The following is a 23,992-nucleotide window of genomic DNA, read 5'->3' as shown; positions in this document are numbered from 1 at the left end:
TAGTTTAATTCATGAATGTGAGAATCGTTAACAAAATACACACTTTTGCATTAACACAGTCTGTGACTTTTAGAAAAGGGGACTGTAAATCTAGTATTTACTCAAGGCACCCAGAAGAGAAACAAACTCAGGAATTGCTAAAGTTCCCACTGACCAAGAACATAAATTCTCAATGTTGTACGAGGCAGGTGTTGCTGACTCAGGCTCCTGCTTTAAGTAGATGCTCCTGCCATGACTAAGAAAGTATCAGAAAGCAGAGTGTGTGTGTGTGTGTGTGTGTGTGTGATTTTTATATTCTCTATTTTTCCACTTATTATCAATACATTTTTTGTTTTATTTTAGGAGTTGCTTTAATGTTTATAGTTGTTGTTGTTTAGTCACTGAGTTGTGTCTGACTCTTTCGCAACACCATGGACTGTAGCCTACCAGATTCCTCTGTCCATGGGATTTCCCAGGCAAGAATACTAGAGTGGTTGCCATTTCCCTCTCCAGAAGGCAGAGTATTAAGACTGTAACTACAAAGAACCTGAAGCCTTTGATGGTAACATAGAAGATGGGCCCATTCTGAAGATGGATTTCTTTTTCCAAAATCAATACCTTATAACCTTCTATTTATTCCATTTGCTATGGAGTCTACTTTTCACAAATTTTCCTCTTTCACATCTTTATTTCTCTCCCCAGTTCAAGAAAAGTCATATAAAATCCTTTTCCTAGTAGTCATCTTGAGTTTATACTAAGTCTATATATTTGAATAAGTGCAAAAAGACACATGTAATGAGATGAGACTGTGGGGGACCTTGAGAGGGAGGAGGCGTATTCTGTACATGAAGGGACCAGTGGGAAGACTGTATCAGGCGGCTTCTGATGAGGCTCTAAATCATCCCCACAGTCCAGTATCCAGGCCCCTATGCTACTGCCTTTGAATATGGGCTCTGTCTAGTGACTTGCTTCTTACAAATGGAGTATGGTCAAAGTGATGGGATATCACTTCTGAGATTAGGTTACAAATAGACACTGCTTCCATCTTTCTAGCTGTCACCTGCTTGCTCTTATGGAAGGCAGCTGCCATTCTGTGAGGTGCCCTTTGAAAAAGCATATCTTTAAAAACAGAAAGTAGATTAGTTGTTAGCTGGGGGTGGGAACAAGGAATAAATAAACAGGCTTGAGGGATCTAATGAGGGTGATGAAAATGTTCTAAAACTGGATTATGGTGATGGCACACATATTGGTAAATTAATAAAAGATCATTAAATTGTATACCTTCCCTGGGTGAATTTAATGGTATGTAAAATAAGCCTTAATAAAATTGTTACAAAAAATTTAAGAAACCTAGTTCTATAATACATGCAGTAAAATCCTGCTAAATCAAATGAGATGATCATTTCTTTGGTCATAATAACTATAAGCCTTAACAGAATCTTAACACTGAACAACAGAATCATAACACTTATTAATAAACAATTACAAACATGAAAAACATTGGTGGTCCATGTACCTAAAGATACATGTGAGAAGGAAAATGGAACATACAAAAATAAAAAAGTTGGGAATACAATCTTACTGAGCAAGGTTTCTGAATAAATTTTCTAAAATTTGATTTTTCAAAAGATGTAGGTTTTTGGAATTCATCAACATGAGTATCCTTCGACCTTGAAAAACTGGAATGCTGATCACTCCTAATAAAATGAAAGAGAAAATAAGAATCTTTTATTAGTTTATGTTTATCCAACAAATAAACAAGAGAAATCAAATTACACCCTTCGGAAACAAACCAGCACGACAGTAAAAAACAACAACAACAACAAAAAAACCTCAATTATTTATCACTACTAAAATTACAAATAATAGTTACGAGGGCTAAACCCCTCATTTCTTCATTTTTCTATGAACATTATTTAGCCAAGTTGGAAGTTAGCAACAGGGGAAAATAGTATTCTGAGGACCAGGGTTCTTAATTTGGAATCCAAGGACAGGCTTCCTAGGGCTGGAACTCTTGAAATCATACACAGACTGTATGTTTTCTGAGGGAAGATAGTCACAGCTCTTGAGCCTTTGGCAGCAGTGGACAGCCCCCCCCCTGGGCCAACAGACTCAGTGGCTAAAGTTCCAGAGAAGAGGCGGGTGAGCAACTTGGGCCTTCTCACTGGTAGAGCTGCGGCCTCTGTACTCTGGCTCCCCTCTCCTTTTGAAGTGAGTTCTGGAGGCTCCCAAGGGTTATTCCTGACCAGCTCTACCCAGGAGGGAGGTCCTTCCCTGGCTTCTCCTCTGACCCTGCCTCATTCCCAGAGCCTTCAAGGGGTTCTCTTTCTGTCACATCCTGCCTCTCCCACAGTGCTCCTCAGACCCTTCCTGCTCTGTGGCAAACAGAGAGCTCACAGCCTCGGCCTCACTGCAGCTCTGCTACAGGACCCCACTGACACAAGGACAAAATCCACACTTCCCTCACTGACCACCAAGGCCCTTCCGGTCACACCCTTGCTGCCTCGGCCAGCTGCTTCATCCTAACCTCCCCAACACCCACACCAAACTGTGGGAACATCAGCTCCACGCGGCCCCTGGAACACACCACAAAATCATCTGCCTCTACACACTGGCCCATCCGGTTCCTCTGCTGCAATTTCCTTCCAACTCAGATCAAACTCAAGAGTGAGCCCCACTTGAACCTGTTCCAAGAAGGCTTTCCCAGTCCCCTCTGCAGTGGACTAGGGGTCCCTGCTCTGTGCACATACAGCACTTTGGGGTCTTCACAAGTATCATTTGTGTTTGTAACTACTGATGTACAATTTCTTCAGAGGAGACACTGCCAATAGCTTGTTTTATAGTCCCAGCTCTGATCCTGGAACCTGACATGAAATAGCCACATAGGATTTTTGAAAATGTCAAGAAACCTTATATTCTGTCAAAATGCTCACGATATGATAGTAAGTCAAGAGCAAGGGGCGAAGTAAAATACTGAGGATAATTTCACTTATTTAAAATATACATGTATATGCCCAGAAAAAAAATGACAGGAAATGTACTAAATATTAACAGTAATCATACCTGTACTACTACTACTACTTTAAACAAAACAATGGACTTTAAAAAATCCTCTTTACAAAGCATGTATGTGATAAAGGGGTATTACCCAGAATATAAAAAGAATTTACTCCTCAATAATAAAAATACGATAATCCAGTTTAGAGATGGGCTGCTGCTGCTAAGTCACTTCAGTCGTGTCCGACTCTGTGTGACCCCATAGACGGCAGCCCACCAGGCTCCCCCATCCCTGGGATTCTCCAGGCAAGAACACTGGAGTGGGTTGCCATTTCCTTCTCCAATGCATGAAAGTGAAAAGTGAAAGTGAAGTCGCTCAGTCGTGTCCGACCCTCAGTGACCCCATGGACTGCAGCCTACCAGGCTCCTCTGTCCATGGGATTTTCCAGGCAAGAGTACTGGAGTGGGGTGCCACTGCCTTCTCCGTTAGAGATGGGCAAAGGATTTGAATAGATATTTCTTCAAAGAAGACACACACAAAAGCACGTGAAAAAAATGTTTGACAACATTAGTCATCAGGGAAATGCAAGTCGAAACCACAAGTACTACCTAAAACCCACTAGGATGGCTATAATCAAAAATATGATAATACCAATCTTCACAGCAGCATGGTTTACAATAGCCAAAAGACAGACACATGTTCATCAAAAAATAAAATGTGGCATATCCATACAATGGAATATTATCCAGCCTTATAAAGGAATAAATTATTTTAATGAAATACTGGCACATGATACAACATGGATGAAAACATTATGCCATGTGAAATAAGTCAGACTGAAAGGTAAAATTATTGCATGATTCTATTTATATATGTATGAAGTATTCAAAATAGGCACATTCATAGCGATGTCAATACAGGCATGAGGGGCTAGGAGTTGGGGGGATAGGGTGTCACTGTTTAATTTGTATTGAGTTTCTGTTGGAGAAGATTAAAAAGTTCTGGAGGTGTTGGCTGCACAACACTGTGAATGTACTTAATTCCAATGAATCTTATACTTAAAACAGTCAAAATTCAGTGTTCTAAGTCAGTGCTCAGAACAGTGACTAGAACATAGACATTAATATATAAATATTTGTTGAATATATGCATAAAAGATCTTTACAAAGTTAACTCTAGTTCAGTAGATACAGACTGTTACAATAGCAAAAATAAAAACTGATGTTTTCTAAAACCCGCCTAGATAAAAAGAAAATCTAGGCAGTTTGATGTTCTCTTGAAGTCTACTGATAATATTTAGAAGCTGCATTATCACACACATACCACGCCCCTCTAACACAGCACCTCAGTGACACTGTAGGGAACTTATTAATGCTGGTGACAAGTGGGAGAAATAGTGTGTCAGGAGGAGACATAGAGACTTTAGGGTAAGAAGCCAGTTGGAAGTAGGAAAAGACAGAGAACACCAGGGTCTTAGAGATGAGACAGAATGCCCTGATGTGAGGCTTGCTTGGGAAAGACTTTAAGGTATCAGGGAATAAAAAGTGATCCAGATCTAAATGCATTATGATTTCAGTGTCTCTGTCCTGTCTACACCTTTGGAAAATCTTTCATTCAACAAATATGAACTGAGCCCAGGGCAGTGGGGATACAGTGGTGAGCAAACACAGACACAGAGCCTACATACAACTTTTAAGGGAAAAAAAAACTGCATAGGAGAGAAACAGTTATATCCTATGACTTATAATTTTGTAATATTTCATTTCTTCTAAATTTCTATGGAAACCTATACACTGACTTGATTAAAAAGGTTTATAGAAAAATATTAGTGAGGTCAATTTCAATAAACTGAATTTCTATAAAAGGATAAAATAAAAAGTTTTTCTTATGTTAACAAGGAAATTGAATTAGGATAAAATGAGAGATTAAAGGTTCTATATTATCTTATTTAAAAGATGAACAATAACAGCTGTTGGTGAGGATGTATTGAAAATGGAACCCTCACACCTTGATAGTGAGAATGTAAAATGGTGCACCCACTATGGAAATAGACTGGCAGTTCATCAAAAAGTTAAACACAGTAATGATATGAACCAGCAAATCCAATCCCAGGTATATACAGAAGTGAAAACCTATGTCCACACTAAAACTTGCATACAAATGTTCCAGCACCGTAATTTACAAAAGTCAGAAAGCGGAAACAATCCAAATAATCATCAACCAGTGAATGGATAAACATGTGGTGAATACATACAATGGAACATTACTCAGCCAGAAAAGGATTATTTATGCTCAATGTGTGTGTGTGTGTGTGTGTGTGTGTGTGTTCAGTCACTTCAGTTGTGTCCGACTCTTTTGTGACCCTATGGACGATAGCCTGCCAGGCTCCTCTGTCCATGGAATTCTCCAGGCAAGAATACTGGAGTGGGTTACCATGCCCTCCTCCAGGGGATTTTTCCAACCCAGGGATCAAACCTGCGGCTCCTGCACTGCAGGTGGATTCTTTACCACTGAGTCACCAGGGAAGTCCACGCTCAACATGGAGAAACATAAAAAACATTGTACTACATGAAAGAAGCCAGTCACAAAAGGACACATATTATATAACTGCAATTATGTCAAGAATAGGCAAATCCATACACACAGAAAGTAGATTAGTGGCTGTCAGGGGCTGGAAGGACAAAGAAATAGGGAGTGACAACTAATTGTACAGGGTTTCTTCTGGGGGTGATGAAAATGTTTTGAAATTAGATAGTGGTGACAGTTGCACAACTTTGTGATTATACTAAAAAGTACTGAATTGTTCACTTTGAAAGGGTGACTTTTATGGTAAGTAATATCTAAAAAAAAATTCTCATGGCTCCACCAAGACACACTAGCCATCTAATACAAATAAAACAGCTCAACAGATCCAGCAAAAGACAACTTGCCAGAAGACATTTTTGCACACAATGCTATCCTCAAAGCTAACATTAATAATACTTAATGCTGACTAACTACTCTGCAGCTTACATGCATCACTTTACTTCATCTTCACCACCACCATGAGGTAAGTATAATTCTTATCTCTATTTTACAGCTTAAGAAAACAGAGATTAAGTAACTTGTCCAAGGTGAGTCACACAGCTAGGTTATCTACAAAGCCAGGTATTGAACTCAGGTAAAACTCCATTGCTCAAGTTCTTCATCACCTCAAAGGATAAAGATATATTCTAAAGCCTCACATGGTCTTTATAGTACGTTGATTATCTAAAATCTGTTTTAAAACCCTTTTTTCTTGGTACCCTGAGTTTCTTGCACTTGCTGAGTCAAGAATAGCATGACAGAGCTTGTGTCACTAAAGAGCAGTCATGCCATGTCATATAGGAAACGGGAGATCACCCACCAAGAGACAAGATTTTAACTATTTTATTTTCAATTATTTCATATGCCTCAACATGCAGTTTTGCTATCTTTTAATTAATCCCAAACTTACTGTCAGTATCAATTCCAGTTTTAAACAAGCTCTAGTATCTTGACCTAGTTACCCATAGACATGACTTAAAAGTCTAGTCAAATATATTAATTTTTGAAACTAAGGACTGTGGAAATAGAATTAGCACCAGCCTTTTCTATTCACACATTCCCACTTTCTGGGAGATCTAAATAACTTAAGGACCCTTGAGTGAACTGGAAATTTTGTCCTGTTCAATTACACCACATAATCATATGGGGTCCCAGAGTTGCCATGAGTTCTACATAGTTTTCAGAACTAGAGATTAACTGCGACCACTCTAGAACACTCAGAAGCCCTAAAAAGAGGTACAGGGTGGGGAACGAAAAACAAGGATCTACTGACAGTCAATGTGCCACTCATGGCATTAAGTACATCACATGTGTTAGTTCATGTGATATTTCTAACCTGTCCAACATAAATTGGTTATTCTCACTTTATAGAGGAACAGGCTCCAAAAACTAAGCAAGTTTGCCCAAGAGCAAACAGTTTATAAACTGGCAGAGGTAGGATTCAAACCCAGGTCTCCTCTGCATTATCTACTACACCTGCCTCTGCTTCATGGACAGACATCCATGAAGAGTTCTGAAAGAGGATAGCAATAACCTCAGGAAATCTTGCAATATTCAAAGAATACCAGAATCTAAAAGGCAGAATGTGTCAGAGTTTCAATCGGCTTGAGCCAAATAGTCCATATATTTGCTGGTATTTGCTCCTGCTGATATTAAAAAAGCTACTACACTTCTCTCTAGATCACAAAGACCTCAAATACTCACCTACCCCATAATTTTTATTGTTTCAGTGAAATAGCACATGATGACCACTGAATAACTCTGAAACATTTTAATAAACATATGACATGGATTTGAAGGATTAAATTCCTACACTAAAGTGAAAATTACCATCACACACACAAAATTGGAAAATATGCTAAAACCAAAAGCTCTCTGATAAAAGGATGTTTTTCATCTACTGATTACCTCTCTGCAGCACTAGCTATGTGAAAAATGTGCTCATCTTCATTCTGTAACCGTTCTTTTCTCCTTCTTTCAATGTCATGTCGTAGGTCACTTGGATCTATTATTTTGACCAGAGTCTGAGGAATTTTGACAGAAGACAAACCATTCACATTACTGTTAGTTGCACAAAGACCGTATTGAACAAGAACCCTAAGTTAAAGTCCTAAATAAGTTATCTTGTACTCATCTTGTTAATAGTAGTATAAACAGATAGAAGTATTTTGAGACACAATTGACAAAACACAGTCAGCAGAGTTCATAACACTGAACCAGGAATCCGAATTCTGGGCCTCTATACCAAAGAAAAGTCTATCTATCCAAGTATATTCAAAATGTTTTATTTAAAAAATAACAAAAAAATGAAAGTAACTTGAGTGTGAAAAAATTTTAAAGGAGAAGGGAAGAAAAATTTATGGCAAATTTGTCATAGGAATAAAGTACAACCACTTAAATTATGATGATATAGACTATGTGGAAGTAAACATGGAAAAACACTGAAAAGTTTACTAAAACTTGCAAAGTCTCAATTATAAAAAGGTCATTGGGAGTTGAGAGACTTTACATAAAAGGAATGTTATTATAGCTTATGTAAAAAGAAAAAGCATCCAAAATTGTATGTACTGTGACAGTGACCATGTTAAAATTTCAGACATAAGACTGCAAGGAAAGACAATCAAATAATACTTTGTGTTAAGTGAATTAAAGGTAATTTAAAAAAATCCTCAAATTTCCTATAAGTTTATTATAGTATTTTGATTAACAGAAATTTCCTGAAAATATCATTGATTCAATAAACTAACCTATCTCTATAAATTCAGTAAAATTGTAACCATACATGTGAAAAAAATTATTTATATATTTTATCATAAATGTATTTATTAAAATCTCTAAAAAACTCTTCACTCTCAATGAATAATTAGCAGGTTTTTTAGAACTTGATATACTTCTTCTAAAACAAGAGCCAGTTTTCTTCCCCCTTGGCTAGTTAAGATAGTTTTTCTAATAGCAATGAAATGAGGGTAGGCAGAGGTGGCAGGGGTGGGAACAATAAAAAAAAGTATTATTTTCATTATTTTGTTAGTTCATACTCCATAGAATCTTTCATATAATCTTCAGTAAAAAGAAGGGCAATATCAAATGAAACTAAGTTCTTTTGCATGCATTCCACATACAACTTAAAAATATATCTCACATGACTGCTTTGGGGAAAAAAGGTATCAAACATACTTTCTGCAAGATTTATACTGTGATGTTTTGGGATGAATATTAAACACTATAATTTTATGTCAATTTTACAAAGCTGTAAAATCCTTAGGGACTGTCTCTCTTAGGGAATATTTTTGTCTTTTGCCAGTGTTCTCTTTGCAACCTGGCTGAAAACTAGAATCACTTGGAGAGCTTTGTAAATTTCAGATTCCTGGGTCTCAATCATCCTTCCTCACCCACTTTACCTTTTTTACTCCCAATGACCAGTTCCCTTTCCCATTAGTTTGTCAACAATAAGATAATCCCCCATCAAAAACCATATTCACTTACCTGTTTTGAGTCATATACCATAGTTTGTTTACTCTGAAGCTCGGCCAAAGACATATCTATTCTCCTAAAATAATAAAGGCATATTACAATTAAATAATTATGTTATACACTGATACCTCGATTCCATTTATACAGAATGGAATTTGAAATAAAGCTGGTGTGTCTTGAAGGAAGAAAAAGTAATCTGCTATCAGGTGGTTTTTCATCTATGTGGCAGTCTCCCAGGACACACATATCCTGTAAACAACATCACAGTGAAGCCTTAGTAGTTCTCAAATCACTAGTCTGTGTAACCTTAAACTTGGCTCCGGCGATCTACTGCATTCTAACATTGATTCAACTCAGCTCACAAGACAGGGCGCACCACCTGCTTGGACAGGTGCCAGCAGAAGAAGACATATGTTTTCATCCGGCTGCCCTCAGAACAGTCATTTCTGAGGACATGAAGCAACCCATGATTTCAATGGCTCGACAACTGTCTTTCATTCTTCCAGTGATAACTTCAGTAGGCAATTACTATAGACACAGCAGAATCAAAGTTAGATAGGTAAATATTTTCAAAGTCCTGCACATTTAAACAATGCTAGTCATGGCTTCGCAACTTAGCAGCAGCAGTCATGGCTTTAATACAACCTAGTCTATCAACGTGCACTGGCCTAGTACCTACTTGGGTCAGTCCTGTTTTAGGCAGGAAATGCTGTTCTAGAGTCTACAGTAAACCCAAGAGGCAGGCAGCATGTTCCCACATCTTTTCTGAGGCTTATTCCCATGAGTTATATGGGCATACAATAATCAGTCATTACCTGTGAATTTCTGGATCCGAGCTCAACTTAGTTTCATTTGCATCTGCAGCTTTTTTAACTTGAATTTTTGAGAAACGCTCATGCAGAGTTATTTCAGATGGTGGAAAATAATTTGCTGCAAAAGGAAACAAAAAGTTTTATCTCAGTGTAAAACTGATTCCACTTAAAAGGTTATATATACAATAAGCACAGGACTAAGGGACTATTAAAAAAACATCCAAACTGCTTTCTCTTAAAAATATGGGACCTAAATTTATTTCACAGACTAATGTGTAGTGCTCACATGTTTTTTCCAAGCTCAAGCAACAGTAAATGGATTTATGAATGCAAAGATTCTGTTCCTATTTGGCATTCCTGCTTACTTGCCAGAGGTGAAAAAAAAAAATATTGGCTTTTTCAGAGAGAGGACCTTTCTTCTCCAAGGTAAGAGCTTCCTCACTGTTACTATATGTGGGAAGTAAAGCTGGCATAGAGCTCTACAGTTCACTTAGAGCAAAAATAATTTCAAAAACAACCCTAAAACATCAAAAAAATTCTGAACAAATGCTAAATGCTATGGTTACATATCACAGAAGGCTTCCTAACTCCCTTTTTCTTAGTGTTAACGGAAGTTCATGAAGACATTCTCAAAGTGCCTATGCTACAAGCTTTGAACAGAATAGAGAGTAAGATAATACACTTGACCCATGAGAAAGCTACTTTAGCAATCCTTTTCCCTAACGTACTGCTCCTGTTCTGGGACAATCTCCTGGGTTTTTCTGCAATACCAGCTTCCTTTTTGCCAAGGACCACACTTCCTTTGGGTGAGAGGGGCTGGAATTGAGAAGGTGAACTGTTTCAAACTGTATTCTTTAAAGTAAATATATGCCATAGTTTGAGGGCTGCAGAGAAAATAATTCATTTGCAAAATGTTTTAAGAAAGTAAGAAAGATCAACACAATCATCTAGTAAGAAATATAAAATTAAAATTTTGAAATTCATGAAAGATCCTAGCTTATAATACGCAAAACTGCCTTAATTACACAGCATCAAAAAGAAAGTTATTCTACATGACTAAATTTTCCAATTAATGGAAACTGGCCAGAAGCGAAAGCAAAACACAACTCAATGAAAACCTTTAAAATATTAATTATGCAATTCCCTGACATCATAAAGTATAACAAATAATACTGGAGTCTTTTACTGATCACTTAGCATCACCCTTATGGCACAAAGTCCCAGTAACACCCTTGGGGGCTTTAGGAATATGACCAAATGACCTACACTTCCAGATTTCTCGAGCTTCTTGAGTTTCATATCTGGCTTTTGTTATTTCCTCCTTTATACTGGGTTATCGGTATTGTTTCTTTCTGCTCTCAGTACACCTGTCCTTTGCAGCAGCTAACCTCATAATTTTCAGTTTGTAATCTATTATGAGTTGAAGCACCAGATTATTGGAACTACATAAAAAGAACAACTGGCTTGAATTAATATGTGCTACTTTCTTCAACAGATTTCCTAATTAATGATTTAACTTATAATGAAATATTAATTACTATTACAATATCAGATATTTACCTATATCTCGTGAAAAGTCAGTACATTATTTTTGCGTTATCCCTAATGTATGTGCGAAATATACCAACCTTTAACTTGATGGATTATAGTTATGATTTGCTGAGCAAATTCTCCTGTAGGTTTGTTTTCAGTATTCTGAGTTGAGTCAAGATGTTCAAACACTGGATGAAACTTTTCACTTTTCCTGCCAACAGCAACCAAATCATGTGACATCTGTCTCTCTGTGGAATAGCTAGAAGCAACCCTAGAATAATTTGTAAATGTTTAACTAAATTTGAGACTATTCACTGAGAAAATAACTTATTAAAATTAATCAAGATAACTATAAAACTAAAAATATGTTTATTTTTTTCTTATAATTAAGGCACTAAATTGTATGCCATAAACATGTACAATAATGAGTAGGAGAAAATAGCTATAGGCACACAGTCTTGAGTTCTCCTTTTCAAATCAGAGATCATCAAATATTTTCCACTTTAATAATAAAATCTTCAAAATTCTAAGCTAAACAATTTTTACTTCAAAAAATACAGCATGGCATTGAAGACACTCAATATGCAAAATATAATCAGATTATTTTCTACTCCAAAATGTCCATAAAACTATAAAGCCAGCAAGCTGACACTATCTTGAAATACTACCATTCTTTACAAGCTGATATCAAACATAATAATGTTTCTGACTTCATAAAAATCCTTAAACCTCTATGTCAGTAATGAGCTGAGACTAGTATTTTGAAATCAAATTCTGTTTAGCTTAATCACTTACAAAGTCTCACTGAACTCTCAGAAAATAGCCTTAGTTGTTAGCAAAGTTATGATCATGAGAAGCAATGATACTGTTCACCCTAAATATATCCTTAAGGATATACTACCATTTATAATATAACCCCAACCATCTTACCATTTTAATACTTTCTGAATCTTAATAACTTTCATTAAGCACTTTCCTGACCTTCAAGTACCATTATAATTTTATGATTATGACATATAACAATTATTCATGCCAAACAAAGGGGCTCAGAGCTTACAAATATTAATTTTTGCAATACCTCTATGCAGAAGGTGTCATGATACTGAGACAATAGATGTCATTTGTTTTGCTTTTCATCCCCGAGGTTAAGCATTCATTTGCATGTAATCCTTCCAAATGTCATAGTGGGAAAGTATACTTTATTCTAAGAATGCTACTCCCGCTTAAAACCACTCAAATTCTTCATCTGGAGGCAGTTTATGCGTCAGAAAAGAAAATGCCTCATTATTTATATTTATTCCTCATTTTGGACCCAAAACGGCACTAACCAGCTTATACCCATTTCACTCCTCTGCATTTAACTCTGAATAGCTTCTGGCTCTTCCTAAAAAATAAGTTCATTATCCAAAGAATTAAGATTTACAACTGCTAGGGTTTTTTATGATTATGTTTCAGAATCCGAAGATAAATCCAAAAGAGAGCCCTGAAATATATTTTAAATAATAGCAGCACCACTAGAAAAAAATATCTCTTCATGCAACAAAAATCAATCGGATGGATACATTTGGGGCTGTGGGTGTACACATGCACGTATTTATTTACTGACGTCACTTAACAGCCATATATCTAAAACTGCTCCAAGGTTATGAAGGGCTTAAAGATATTCTTAACTGAAAATTTTAACTCTTCTAGCAAGATGGTTTTAAGTGCTTATTTTTAACTTCTCAGAGGAAAACCTTCCATCTGATTTTTCATGCTCCCTCTTAAATCAGCCCTGTTGACTCCCTGCCACAGCAGAAACATGGATGAGTGACTACGCCACAGGCTGATGCCACTGCCGTGGTTTCCTTGACTAATCAGAAAGACTTTCTTTAGAGGGCCCATTTCTCCTCCTAATTTGTTCCAAGCTTCTCATTCTACATCTGGTAACTAGTAAAAGACATTTAGTGATAAATGTTAGAAGCTAGAATGGACCTGTAACAACCTCTACTAACAAAGTAATTAGCCTCCAATTAAAATAAATAAATTTAAATAAAAAATAAATTAAAAAAAAGAATTACATATGCTTTCTTTTCAAAGGGGTTTAATGGTACAAAAAGCTCTTCCATACCCCCATAACAGCTTTACATTTTTTTTTTACAGGAGAAAAATAAGATGTTTAAATAGAATAATAAAAATGATCTATAAGGGGAAATCAGTTGATAACGGTTTTCATTGCAGTCTCAGTTTCCCCCAAGACAAAACCAGCTGATAAAGGCTTCCAGTTTTTCACCAGATAATTATTAAAATTTACTTGTAATTTATGATTACTGTCATAACTCTCATCTCCCCACTCCAAGTTCAACTCTCAATTCATAGGAATGCTGTGGTATACTTTGAAGCTATACATAATTCTTGATATTTACCAGTTTAAAATTTTTCTCTAGAGATACCCCACAAGATTTTTAATAAAAAATATAAAAGTGATCATCTTTCTAGAAAATATACATGAAAAGAATATAACCTGAAATTTTGTTTTTTAAAAATAACTATACTGTTGCTATAAGCAAAAACTTCTAGAGACTTCAAAATGCAAAATGTTCTAGGTAGTTTCATTTGCAAATTTAATCACTTCTTCGTTTATATTTTAGTATTTCCTATGACATTACTGATCAACAAGTTTACAATTTCACAAAATACCCCCAAAACAAATAGTTAAACTGGAAAGACCAAATGTTTTCATTTGAGATGCATTTTAGACACTTTTAAAAATTAAAATGTAGCCATCACCTGTATTCTATTAAATCTTCTGGGTTCTCTGTTCCCTCCCCCCACTTCACCCCGGTTTTCCTTCTCTATTTAAGGATATTTCCCCTGATGTTCATCTGAGTGTCATACATAACAACTAACAAAACGTTTTAAAAAACTACATTAAAACTTAATTTCCTCTTCTCCACAGTTAAAAAACCAACTGCCTGGCAAAACAACAGTAACAAAAACCGAACCACCAAAATCAATGGATAATCTCCTGCTCTCTGGAAGTTTACAATAGGTAACAAAATTCATATGACACATGTAAAGTTTTCCTTTCTCAGTTTTTTTCTAGCTAATAACTATCACAAAGCACTTTCCAAATCATAAGTTTGTTCTTGTCTTCCTAAGAACACATTTAGAATTTTTGGAGTTGAGGGAAATGGATTAGGGAGACTGCTACTCCCTTAATTCAACATCTCATTATTACTTTTTCACAAAAGTCCAGTAACTGGCCTTGTCAACCTCAGTGCCCTTTCAAGACACCTGATAGAAGGTGGCCAAAACTGAGCCCTCTCCCAGCAGCTAATCCTGTTACATCAGGCTGGCAGTGTGGCAGTCTTACCTTCACACCTCCTGCCCTTCTATTTCCTTTCCCTAGATTGCTCAGAATGGCACAGCTCAAAGTTCCTGGGTGTGTTTTCTGTCTTGTTAACCTACAAATGTAAAAGGTCTTTCATCTCATCTCCACATGTCTAAAACACACCAATCTTCAAAGCCTAGCTCACATGTCAACTCCTGAAAGAAGCCTTCCCTGAATCCCCCAGCTTGGGATCATGTGAATCACACATCACACACCACCTCACACATCACTCCACTGAGCCATAGTATTACCAACATCATCTTCTTGCCTCTAAGACCAGGGGAGAAGAAAACCTAATCCTATGTGGGTCCATAGTCCCAGGGCACCTTAACAGACTGTCTCACAGGGTAGGTCCTCAAAAAATATCTGCTGAATAAAAAAATGATAAAATGGAAAATGATGGCACAATATGAAATGTAAGTTTCACTTTAAAAGATGACAGATTTCAAAATTCTGAGATCAATTTTTGTTTTTTAACTTTCTTGGCTTACTTCAAAAATTTTTTTAACTTAATTTAGATAAATTTAAATTTTTTCATTTTTTATAAGAGAAAATCTCAAATATATTCAAAAGTTCAGAGAATCCTATGATGAGCCTGTAAGTCAGCTTCAATAGTTACCAACACATGACCAACTGAAGCAGACTCACAGATCCAAGAGGAACACCCAGTTAATTTGGGCCCCAAAAGGCATAGCCAGGTGACCTGCCCAATGTTACGAAACTGCGCAGTGACCTACTGGAAGACAAAGACCTATACATCCCAACATCAAACAGAAAGTTTACCTCCCTATACCAGGACCCCCAAGACTGAGTGAAACACAGGAATGAAAGGGAATCTTTTCTCAATTAATTTTTTAGTTTAGAAAATATATATGAGAAATATTAGAAGGAAAACACTCGTAGATTTTTGTGATACCTAGCAGCAAGTTAGCAGGTTTGTGTATCACAAAAACATCTCCATCCAGCTTATTTTGCCTCCAGCTGAACAGTGCCCATCACAGGTAAGCTTGTGTGATTAGGTTACCTTCCTTCTATCCTAGCTGTGGTTTTTCACTCTTTCCCAGCCTAAGCAGCACCTGTTTGCCCAGAGCATCAGGGCTCCAGTGTCTTCTGGGGCTCATCATCTACCTCATTCCCCTTTTAGAATGGGGAAAAATGGGTAGGGTCAGGGATGCCCTCTCTGTATCTCTTCACTGGGAAATAAAAGGATTAAATGCAAATATGGCTGAGGCAGTCAGTCCAATGCTGCCTTCACTAGCCAACCTTCTCATTCTAGATGCCTAGTGCCAGCACCTGGGAAGTCAAAGGAGCCTCAGTGCAGGTCCACCTGCCCCAGCTTACTCTTCTCTGGAGACTGGCATGCCCTCCTTCCCTCCTCTCACCATCTTCCTAGCCTGACCAAGGTTCAGTCTCTCACCTATTCTGTCCAATAGTAAACCCAAACTCCCTTCATCTGCCCCATGACTTTCAGATGTCTACAACAGTGAGTGTTTGGAGTTCATAACAACCTTAGTACAGATTTTCATATTGTGATGCTCTTAACTTCACTCTGAAACACAGTTATGACTCATATGTAACTTCTACCTCTGATAATGCAGTTTCTGACAAAGTAGGTCACTAGAAGGTCACTAAGTCAACTAGGCTTCTATTTCTCAACATCAAATTATAAAATTAAGTGTTCAGCATCTCTAATGAGGTCTACTAAAATAATCCTTCAAAATTGTTACTTCTATTGACTTTGTTGACAGAAGTATTAACTATGCACTGAACATTCAAGGAAGTGTCACCTACTGCTATTCTAGATACAAACTAATACCTAGAAAAATCACTAGGTTTCAATTGCACTGATAACTGGAAGACAATGTATCAAAACCGGACCCAAGCTAAGAAAGTAAATGAATATATAAAATGAACTGCCTTATTAGTATCTCCAAAAAAAGTGGATACTCTAGATTTTAACCAACAAATAACCTCTCTGCACTCTATGATTATTTCAGTTTTATTAAGCAGAAGAAAATCTAATTTATGTTGGGAGTTGAGAACATGGCTCTGTTGAGGGTATTAACTATTAAACCTTTGTTTTATGGACACTTCATCAGTCCACACATAACTAAATTCAACCCCACAAAATTCTTCCACATTCATTCATCAGTTAATAATTATAATCAGAGAGAAAGATTTTTGTTGATTATGATGCAGTGCCATACTGAAAAGATGCATATATTTATCAAGAAAAATCACTAGGTGACAACTGTATGTTTTCAACTGCACTGATAACTCAAAGAACATGTATTAAAACCTGACCCAAGCTAAGAAAGGAAATGAATGTATAAAATGAACCACCATTTATACATTTTAAACAAATGTATAAAATGAAGAATCAAGATTCTTCAAGTCTTTAGAAAGAACTTACAGTGAAGCTCTTTATTACACAAACCATTCTGTAGGTCCTTGTCAGGTAATTCAAACATGTACTGACAGGTCCCGCAAATGGGCCATGAAATTCACAAGACAGTTTATAAATTCAAAACAAAAGGTACAGCAGCCTCAATTTTAGGAAGCTCATTTTTGTGACACATGATGAAGATTGAGCTTCTATTTCTCAATGTGAAGTTATAAAATTAACAGTGTAAGCATCAAGTTTAAGGATCTTACCTTAAGATTTTTATCTTAGGACCTTATCTCTAATAAGGTCTACTAAAATAAAATACTTCAAAATCATTACTTTTAGCATTCTTTGAAAATGTTACAGCAATTTATTAATTCTAATTTAAGTATAAAACATTTATTAAATATTTAAAAATTCAAGATTTTATTTTTAAATTACTTTTACTATCATTTTAAAATTAAGTTTTTGTGATTTTACTTTTATGTAAAAATTCAAGATTTTTGTGATTTGATTGCATGTAATTTTACCTCAAAAGAAAAAAACTGTAAACAAATATTAAATACTGAAATATGTAAAGGTGAGTATAATTGTATCTTCACTTTGAAATGCAGTGAAAAATTAAGATGGAATGATAGATGAACAGATGTGATTACAGAAGTAGAGTAAAATGTTAATTGTAGACTCTAGGTGGTGGGTATATAGGTGTCAAGTGTACAGTTCTGTATGTTTTATTTCAACTTTCAATTATATTTCAATTATGTTTCAACTTTTCTGTATGTTTGAACATTTTCATAATATAAGGTTAGAAAGAGAAAAATCTTAAGGTAAGACCCTTAAACTTGATGCTTAGAGCAACCTTTATACTCTTAAGATTAAGAACTAGTAGAGCCTTTACGGAGAAGGCAATGGCATCCCACTCCAGTACTCTTGCCTGGAAAATCCCATGGACGAAGAAGCCTGGTGGGCTGCAGTCCAGGGGGTCGCGAAGAGTCGGACACGACTGAGCAACTTCACTTTCACTTTTCACTTTCATGCATTGGAGGAGGAAATGGCAACCCACTCCAGTATTCTTGCCTGGAGAATCCCAGGGACAGGGGAGCCTGGTGGGCTGCCATCTTTGGGGTCGCACAGAGTCGGACATGACTGAAGCGACTTAGCAACAGCAGCAGCAGAGCCTTTATACTCTTAAGATTAAGAACGAGTAGGAAATATAGCACAAAGTGACTTAAGACATATTATATGAAATAGAATGTTGCCGTTTAGTCACTAAGTCATGTCTGACTCTTTTGCGACCCCATGGACTGTAGCCCACCAGGCTCCTTTGTCCGTGGCATTTCCCAGGCAAGATTACTGGAGTGGGTTATGACAACCATATATATAGTTATATACAGTTATGACAACCATATAGAAAAGTAGCCCCAAAAAGCTGTATCAAAATATTAATAAAATGGTCCTAGGGTAGTAGGATTATGGGTGATTTCCCCCTCCCTTCTATTTGTCCAACTTCTTCTAATATAACCACATATATAAATTCTTTCTGTGTACATATAAATATACATATGTATATTCTAAGGTATTTTTGCAAGTATAATGAATGTAAAAAAAAATCAGGAAAAGGGACAGTTAAATCTAACTTTAAAGAAAGAAACAAATGTATTTTGTTTTTTGTTTTTTTAAAAAAAGACTATGGGGTTTACCACCCTCACTTTTACATTCTAACCTTGGATTTTGTTCCCTCTAGTTTTTTATTCAAATACAGATACGAGTCAACTATGAACATAAATCACCAAATCAACATGGTCCATCACTTTTTAACTCGCATGCTGGTAGTGTATTAAGATAACAAACAAACTAGCTGATGCATCCAAGTGTCAGTGCCTTATTATTCTCAGAATCCATAAACAGAGGTAATAGAATAAAGCGTGCAATCCACTTTAGAGGAATAAAACCTATTACGAAAGTAGCCTTTTTTGTTAAAGTCTCATTAAGCGCTAAACCAAATGTCTTACAAATTGGCCTCTTTATAGACTCTAGCCTAATTCCTCTATCTAGGAGAAGCTAGTTGGTTGAGCTCCACTCCTTTTGAGATGGTAGCAAGAACCACGTTAAGTCATCCACCTCCTTGAGACACAAGGGGACATATAGATTTGATCCCCAGGCACGGACTCAGATCTAAGTCACTTCATCTCTCAAGGCCTCATGGTCTTTCTCTATAATATCAGGGCCTGCTGAAAGGTCCCTTCCAGGCCAAAAATTCTCTGAATTTCATGCAATAGGGAAAACAGGCTTTGAGAAATTGAGCAAGGAATAGGTCTCCTTGAACACTACCTGACCTATTTGTGGGTATAGAAAATGTGGAAACATAAAAACACATAAATTCATGAAGAGGACCAACTCCATAGAATGCCCTGCACCCCAAAAGCATCTTCAGATACAAACACGGAAACAAACATGACATCATCCTGTATTACTAAATCACGGGATTAATCCCCATTACAGGGCTTTTTTGAAAAATCTGGCAATTCCCACCCCCTCACTTGATGAACTCTAAACATACTACGAACTCTATTTTCAAAGCTAAAAAAAAGGTGGCAGAAACAATTATTACACATCATTAAGAAAAAATGAAGATAATACCTAGATTTATTCTGTCCTTGCTGCACATCTACTTTAACTGTGAGTGACTTCTTCTTAAGAAAGACAGATGAAGGCTTCAAGTCGGAATCACTATTATCAAGTTGGTTAGAGGAAGAGCTGCTCTCTTTACTGCCAGCCCTTTCTTTCTTTATTTTGTCCTTCCGTGTGTCCTTACAGGATCTCAAATCAACATCGCTTTTATCTGAGTGGGTTAAGGCAGCACAGTCTTTCTTAGATGGCTTAGAAGATTCTTTGACTTGCCCACCTTCAGTCTCTCTCCCTCTTCCAGCATGAGAACAACTGGACTCTCTGTTCACAGGGCCTTTTTGAGAACCCAATTTTCTATCTTCCTCCTTAGGGTACTTCTGAGCTCTTTCATCATAAAAGTCCTTGTCGCCATCTGAGGTCTTCCGATATTTGTGGCGAGAATCACAGGATACCTTGGCTGCTGAACTGGTCTCTGGGAACTCCCTTGGAGCATATCGATAAGTTTGGGTTTCAAGGTTCCGCTGATCTTTCTTCTCTTGGTAAGGAGCAGAAAAATGCCTGGATTTCCACTGCGGGCTCCTGGCAGGCTCTCTGTTTTCATACCTCTCCACATCGTGAGGTCTTTTTGATGTGTGTCCGTATTTTCTGAAATCATGATCCTCAGGATACCTGTGTTGACATAAAACAATTTACATTTGCACTAGAGAGAAGAAAGTGAGAATTTATATGTGTCGAAAGTTGGGCAGCATGGCTTTAAATGCAAAATGTAGTGGAAAGTTAACCTATAATCTCTTAAGCCAGCTCATAGATGCACAAGGTTACTTACAGAAAATAGCATCTTTTAAAAAAATATATTCTAGCCATCTACATGATTTACTCTAAAAATAAACACTTCACTACTATCAGTAGACCCAAACTACATTGCAATGCTTTTAATCTTTTAGACAAAAGCTTTTCAAGGTTATCTTCAACCATAAAGTAAACAGACTTTTTCATTTGAGGCTTTATATCAAATTATGCTAGTTTAATATTTTTCTATACCTCTTCTGAAAAGAGATCCTTTTCTCAAAATCTTCAGAGCCTCTTCTAAGTGACTGAGAGTATTTTTCATCTTGTATCCTCTGGTACCTCGGTTCAGCTTCATGCCAATGTCCTTCGAATCTAAAAGAATCTGTTGTTGATCTCACAGGTGGTGTCCCTCCTTTTTCACTTCTTCTATTTCTGCGGTCATCAGGAATATATCTTCCTTGTGCTTTCTGGGGATAACAACTCCTCTGGTGCTCTCTGTAGAACATACCTTCTGAGTGTCTGGGCACATATTGAGCTCTTCTGTTACTATCATCTCCTCTTTCTGGTAAATATACTTGGGGAGGCTTATAAGTATAAAACTTTTCTGAAGAGTTTCCTCTTATGTTTGGAGAAGGTGATCTATGCTCGTAAGATCGGTACTGTATATTTTCATGAGAAGAAATCCTTGGTTTACTCTGTCCATATTTCTCATCGTCCATTCTCCAAGTGATGGGTCTTTTGGGATCCTTCCTATAGTCGTAGCCATAATGCTCAAATCTTTGCTTGTAGTGTTCAGAACTTCTAGGCACTGGTGATAAAGACCTATGTAAACAAATACAGAAAAGTTTAGTCCATTCAAAGATAATACACTAAGTTGGTATTACAGTGACTTATCCAAATAAAACGTTTGCTTTCCCCTGCCTCTTCCACTCAGATTCATCAGTATTTGATATCTGTATTCTAAATTGTTCACTTGGGAGCCTGACTATGCTTCTGCCCAATTCAACACGCATACTCTTTTCACCTAAACTAATATACCCCATGTACATATCAAAATGGGCTGAGCACAACCATCCTTCTAGAGGAGGACCAGCTTAGGTACTCAGCAGGATCCATTTTGGAAGATTGCTGACAGCAAAGTTCTGGCAAAAGGGCCCGTCAACAAAGCTTACGTCAGGTTCCATGGTCAAGTAAGAAATAAGGAGAAAGAGGGTTAGAGTCACACAATTAAGTGTGCAGGAGAGTCTCTGGAAAACCGAACATAATCTCTGAAATCAAAATAGATTCTAAGAGTTTATGTTGCATATCAAATCCAAACTCAGACCCCAAACTGATCCCACAGTTTCCCTAACTGATTGTCTATTCTCTCTACTAAGGTTATATCAAGTAGCAAAAACTACATCTTTAAACAGCATGTGGAGGTGGTAGGAGGAAGAGGACCTTAAGAAGTGGACCTCATGCTTAGTCCTTCCAGTATTACTATTGACATAAATAAGTTTTATTACCCAGACCTGTCCCCTTATATATAAAATGAAGGAAGTGCTGTTGAATCAGAGCTTTTAATTCTGTGAATATGTGCTTTAGTGCAGCTTTAATGATCTCCAGGGACAGCATGTCCTTTCTGTAACTACCTTCTTCAACACCTGAGCACTGCCAACATGGAACCTTTCATTCCAACTGAGGAGGAAGCCTTCTGTATCTGAGGAAACCAGTCTGAGAGAAGAGAAGTACTACCATCTGCTTCAAATTTGCACCTGGGGACCTTTCCTCCCATCTGACTTGTCCAATCTCCCAACTTCCTCCCTGAGAGTTTAATGTCTTCTAACCAATGCAGCAGCTACCTTTGCAGTTTTTGTTATCAGCCCTCCCTCTGCAGCAGCTGCCACGGAGTTGAAACAACCACAAGTAAAACTCTTTCCATTTGGTGACATGTCTGGGTTCTCCCTACAAGAAAGGAGGCTGATTTATCTTCCTCACGTACATACCAGGACTTATACACTGGATTTGACAATTTCTCCCTCTAGAGTCACCAAGCTAGATGCACTGGCAAGTGCATTATTCAGCTGAAGCAGAGACTCTGTCATCCAGCTGGCTGCAACTCTTCACAGGAAGAAGCAACTGAAGACCCTGAGGGCTTCCTGGAACACTCCATCTTTTCTACTGCTAAGGAGAAAAGCTGCCAGCCAGAGGCTGAGGTCTTCCAGACTGATGAAATATTCAATCTCTTACTTTAATCCTTACCTCACAGTGAGTACTGCTTTGGTATTATACCTCATATCAGGGTTCTATTGCACAGAGCCCCTTTCTTCTGAAGGAGACTGCTGAAATAGTGGCTATCATTTACAGTTCTCCTAAAGAGACAAAAGAGACCCAAGGAGTCTGTTGGGAGACTCCATAGGTCTTTAGTGCTCTGCATGCCTCCTGAGCTTCTGTTTCAAGGCAAACTCCCAGGAAAGATAGGGACAGGGCCTCCCTAAGGGGCAGAGAGCCAATGTGTTTGCTGTCCAGGATAACGAGATAATGTCTCCTCCAAGGCAAAGGCCGGGCAGGATTCCCTACTGTCCTTAATGGGGCTTGGGTTCCTCAGCTGTGTCAGCAGCTCCCACCCTCAGAGGACTAGAGGTAATGTATGTGTGTGTTAGTTGCTCAGTTGTGAGTGACTACATGGTTGCAACCCCATAGACTGGGGCCCACCTGGCTCCTCCATCCATGGAATTTCCCAGCCAAGAGTACTGGAGTGGGCTGCCATTCCCTCCTCCAGGGGATCTTCCCAACACAGGGATCAAACCCGGGTCTCCTACACTGCAGGCAGACTGTTTACTGTCTGAAAGCCAGAGGTAACGGGAACACAGGAACATGAAGCTCAGCCGCCTGCTGAACATGAGTAATAAAGGCTTTTGTCTCTGATCCAAGAGTGCCTTGTGACACGTTAATCTGTTAGCTTGCAAGCTGGGAATGATAGCAGACCCTTTAGAGTTGGTGACAAAGAGTTCTGAGAAGGCACCCAGAAATCAGGCACTAAGCTTGGCAGGGTCTTTTGTGCTACCTCACCAGAGCCTACCACAAAAGGGTGAAACAAATGACCTCTGTGACGCCCTCCATGTTCAAACCATTTACTTCTTTGCATTCCCTTTTCTTTCTGAAGCTCTTCCACATTATAATTTGGTCTTGAAAGTGACAAAATGAAAACTGTTGAAGCACGTTCCAAACCCATGCTTACTCTGCTTAACTAAGGACTGCTCACCTGTGCCTCCACCTGGGGGATCTAGAGCGTGACCGTGCCATCCTTTGACACGTGAGCCACTATCCTCTTTTTACACTGCAAAGAAACACAGGATTAGCAAGTTTGTAGAAAGGGCCTGTAACCTGCTCCAAAAACAGTGAATGCCACTGACAAAAAGTAACTTAAGCCCTCTGTGCCTCAATTTCCTTATAGGACCCACCTTATTGGAATGTTG

The 23,992-nt window shown here is 37.6% G+C and overlaps 1 protein-coding gene across 12 annotated transcripts in view; it reads right to left on the bottom strand.

Moving 5' to 3' along the window:
* The window catches only part of BCLAF3 (BCLAF1 and THRAP3 family member 3), a 52,447-nt gene that overhangs the window by 13,421 nt on the left and 15,034 nt on the right, over window positions 1-23,992 (bottom strand). For 9 of the 12 annotated variants that reach the window (XR_240753.5, XR_009493614.1, XM_059883883.1 and 6 more), the window contains 8 exons: window positions 23,779-23,853; window positions 20,787-21,356; window positions 19,758-20,414; window positions 11,454-11,629; window positions 9,829-9,943; window positions 9,026-9,089; window positions 7,451-7,566; window positions 1,562-1,676 (listed from right to left, as the gene is read on the bottom strand). Coding sequence is in view for 10 of the 12 variants with exons in the window: in XM_059883883.1 (XP_059739866.1) it covers window positions 1,562-1,676; window positions 7,451-7,566; window positions 9,026-9,089; window positions 9,829-9,943; window positions 11,454-11,629; window positions 19,758-20,414; window positions 20,787-21,356; window positions 23,779-23,819 (1,854 nt within the window). In the remaining 2 variants the exon portion in view is untranslated. The remainder of the gene's footprint in view (window positions 1-1,561; window positions 1,677-7,450; window positions 7,567-9,025; window positions 9,090-9,828; window positions 9,944-11,453; window positions 11,630-19,757; window positions 20,415-20,786; window positions 21,357-23,778; window positions 23,854-23,992) is intronic. The other 3 variants (XM_005227585.5, XM_024988863.2, XM_059883885.1) reach the window with 2 other exon arrangements.

Source organism: Bos taurus, chromosome X (genome assembly GCF_002263795.3).
Source record: "Bos taurus isolate L1 Dominette 01449 registration number 42190680 breed Hereford chromosome X, ARS-UCD2.0, whole genome shotgun sequence".
In the NCBI taxonomy this organism is placed as follows: domain Eukaryota; kingdom Metazoa; phylum Chordata; class Mammalia; order Artiodactyla; family Bovidae; genus Bos; species Bos taurus.
This window is presented reverse-complemented; position numbering and strand designations above follow the sequence as displayed.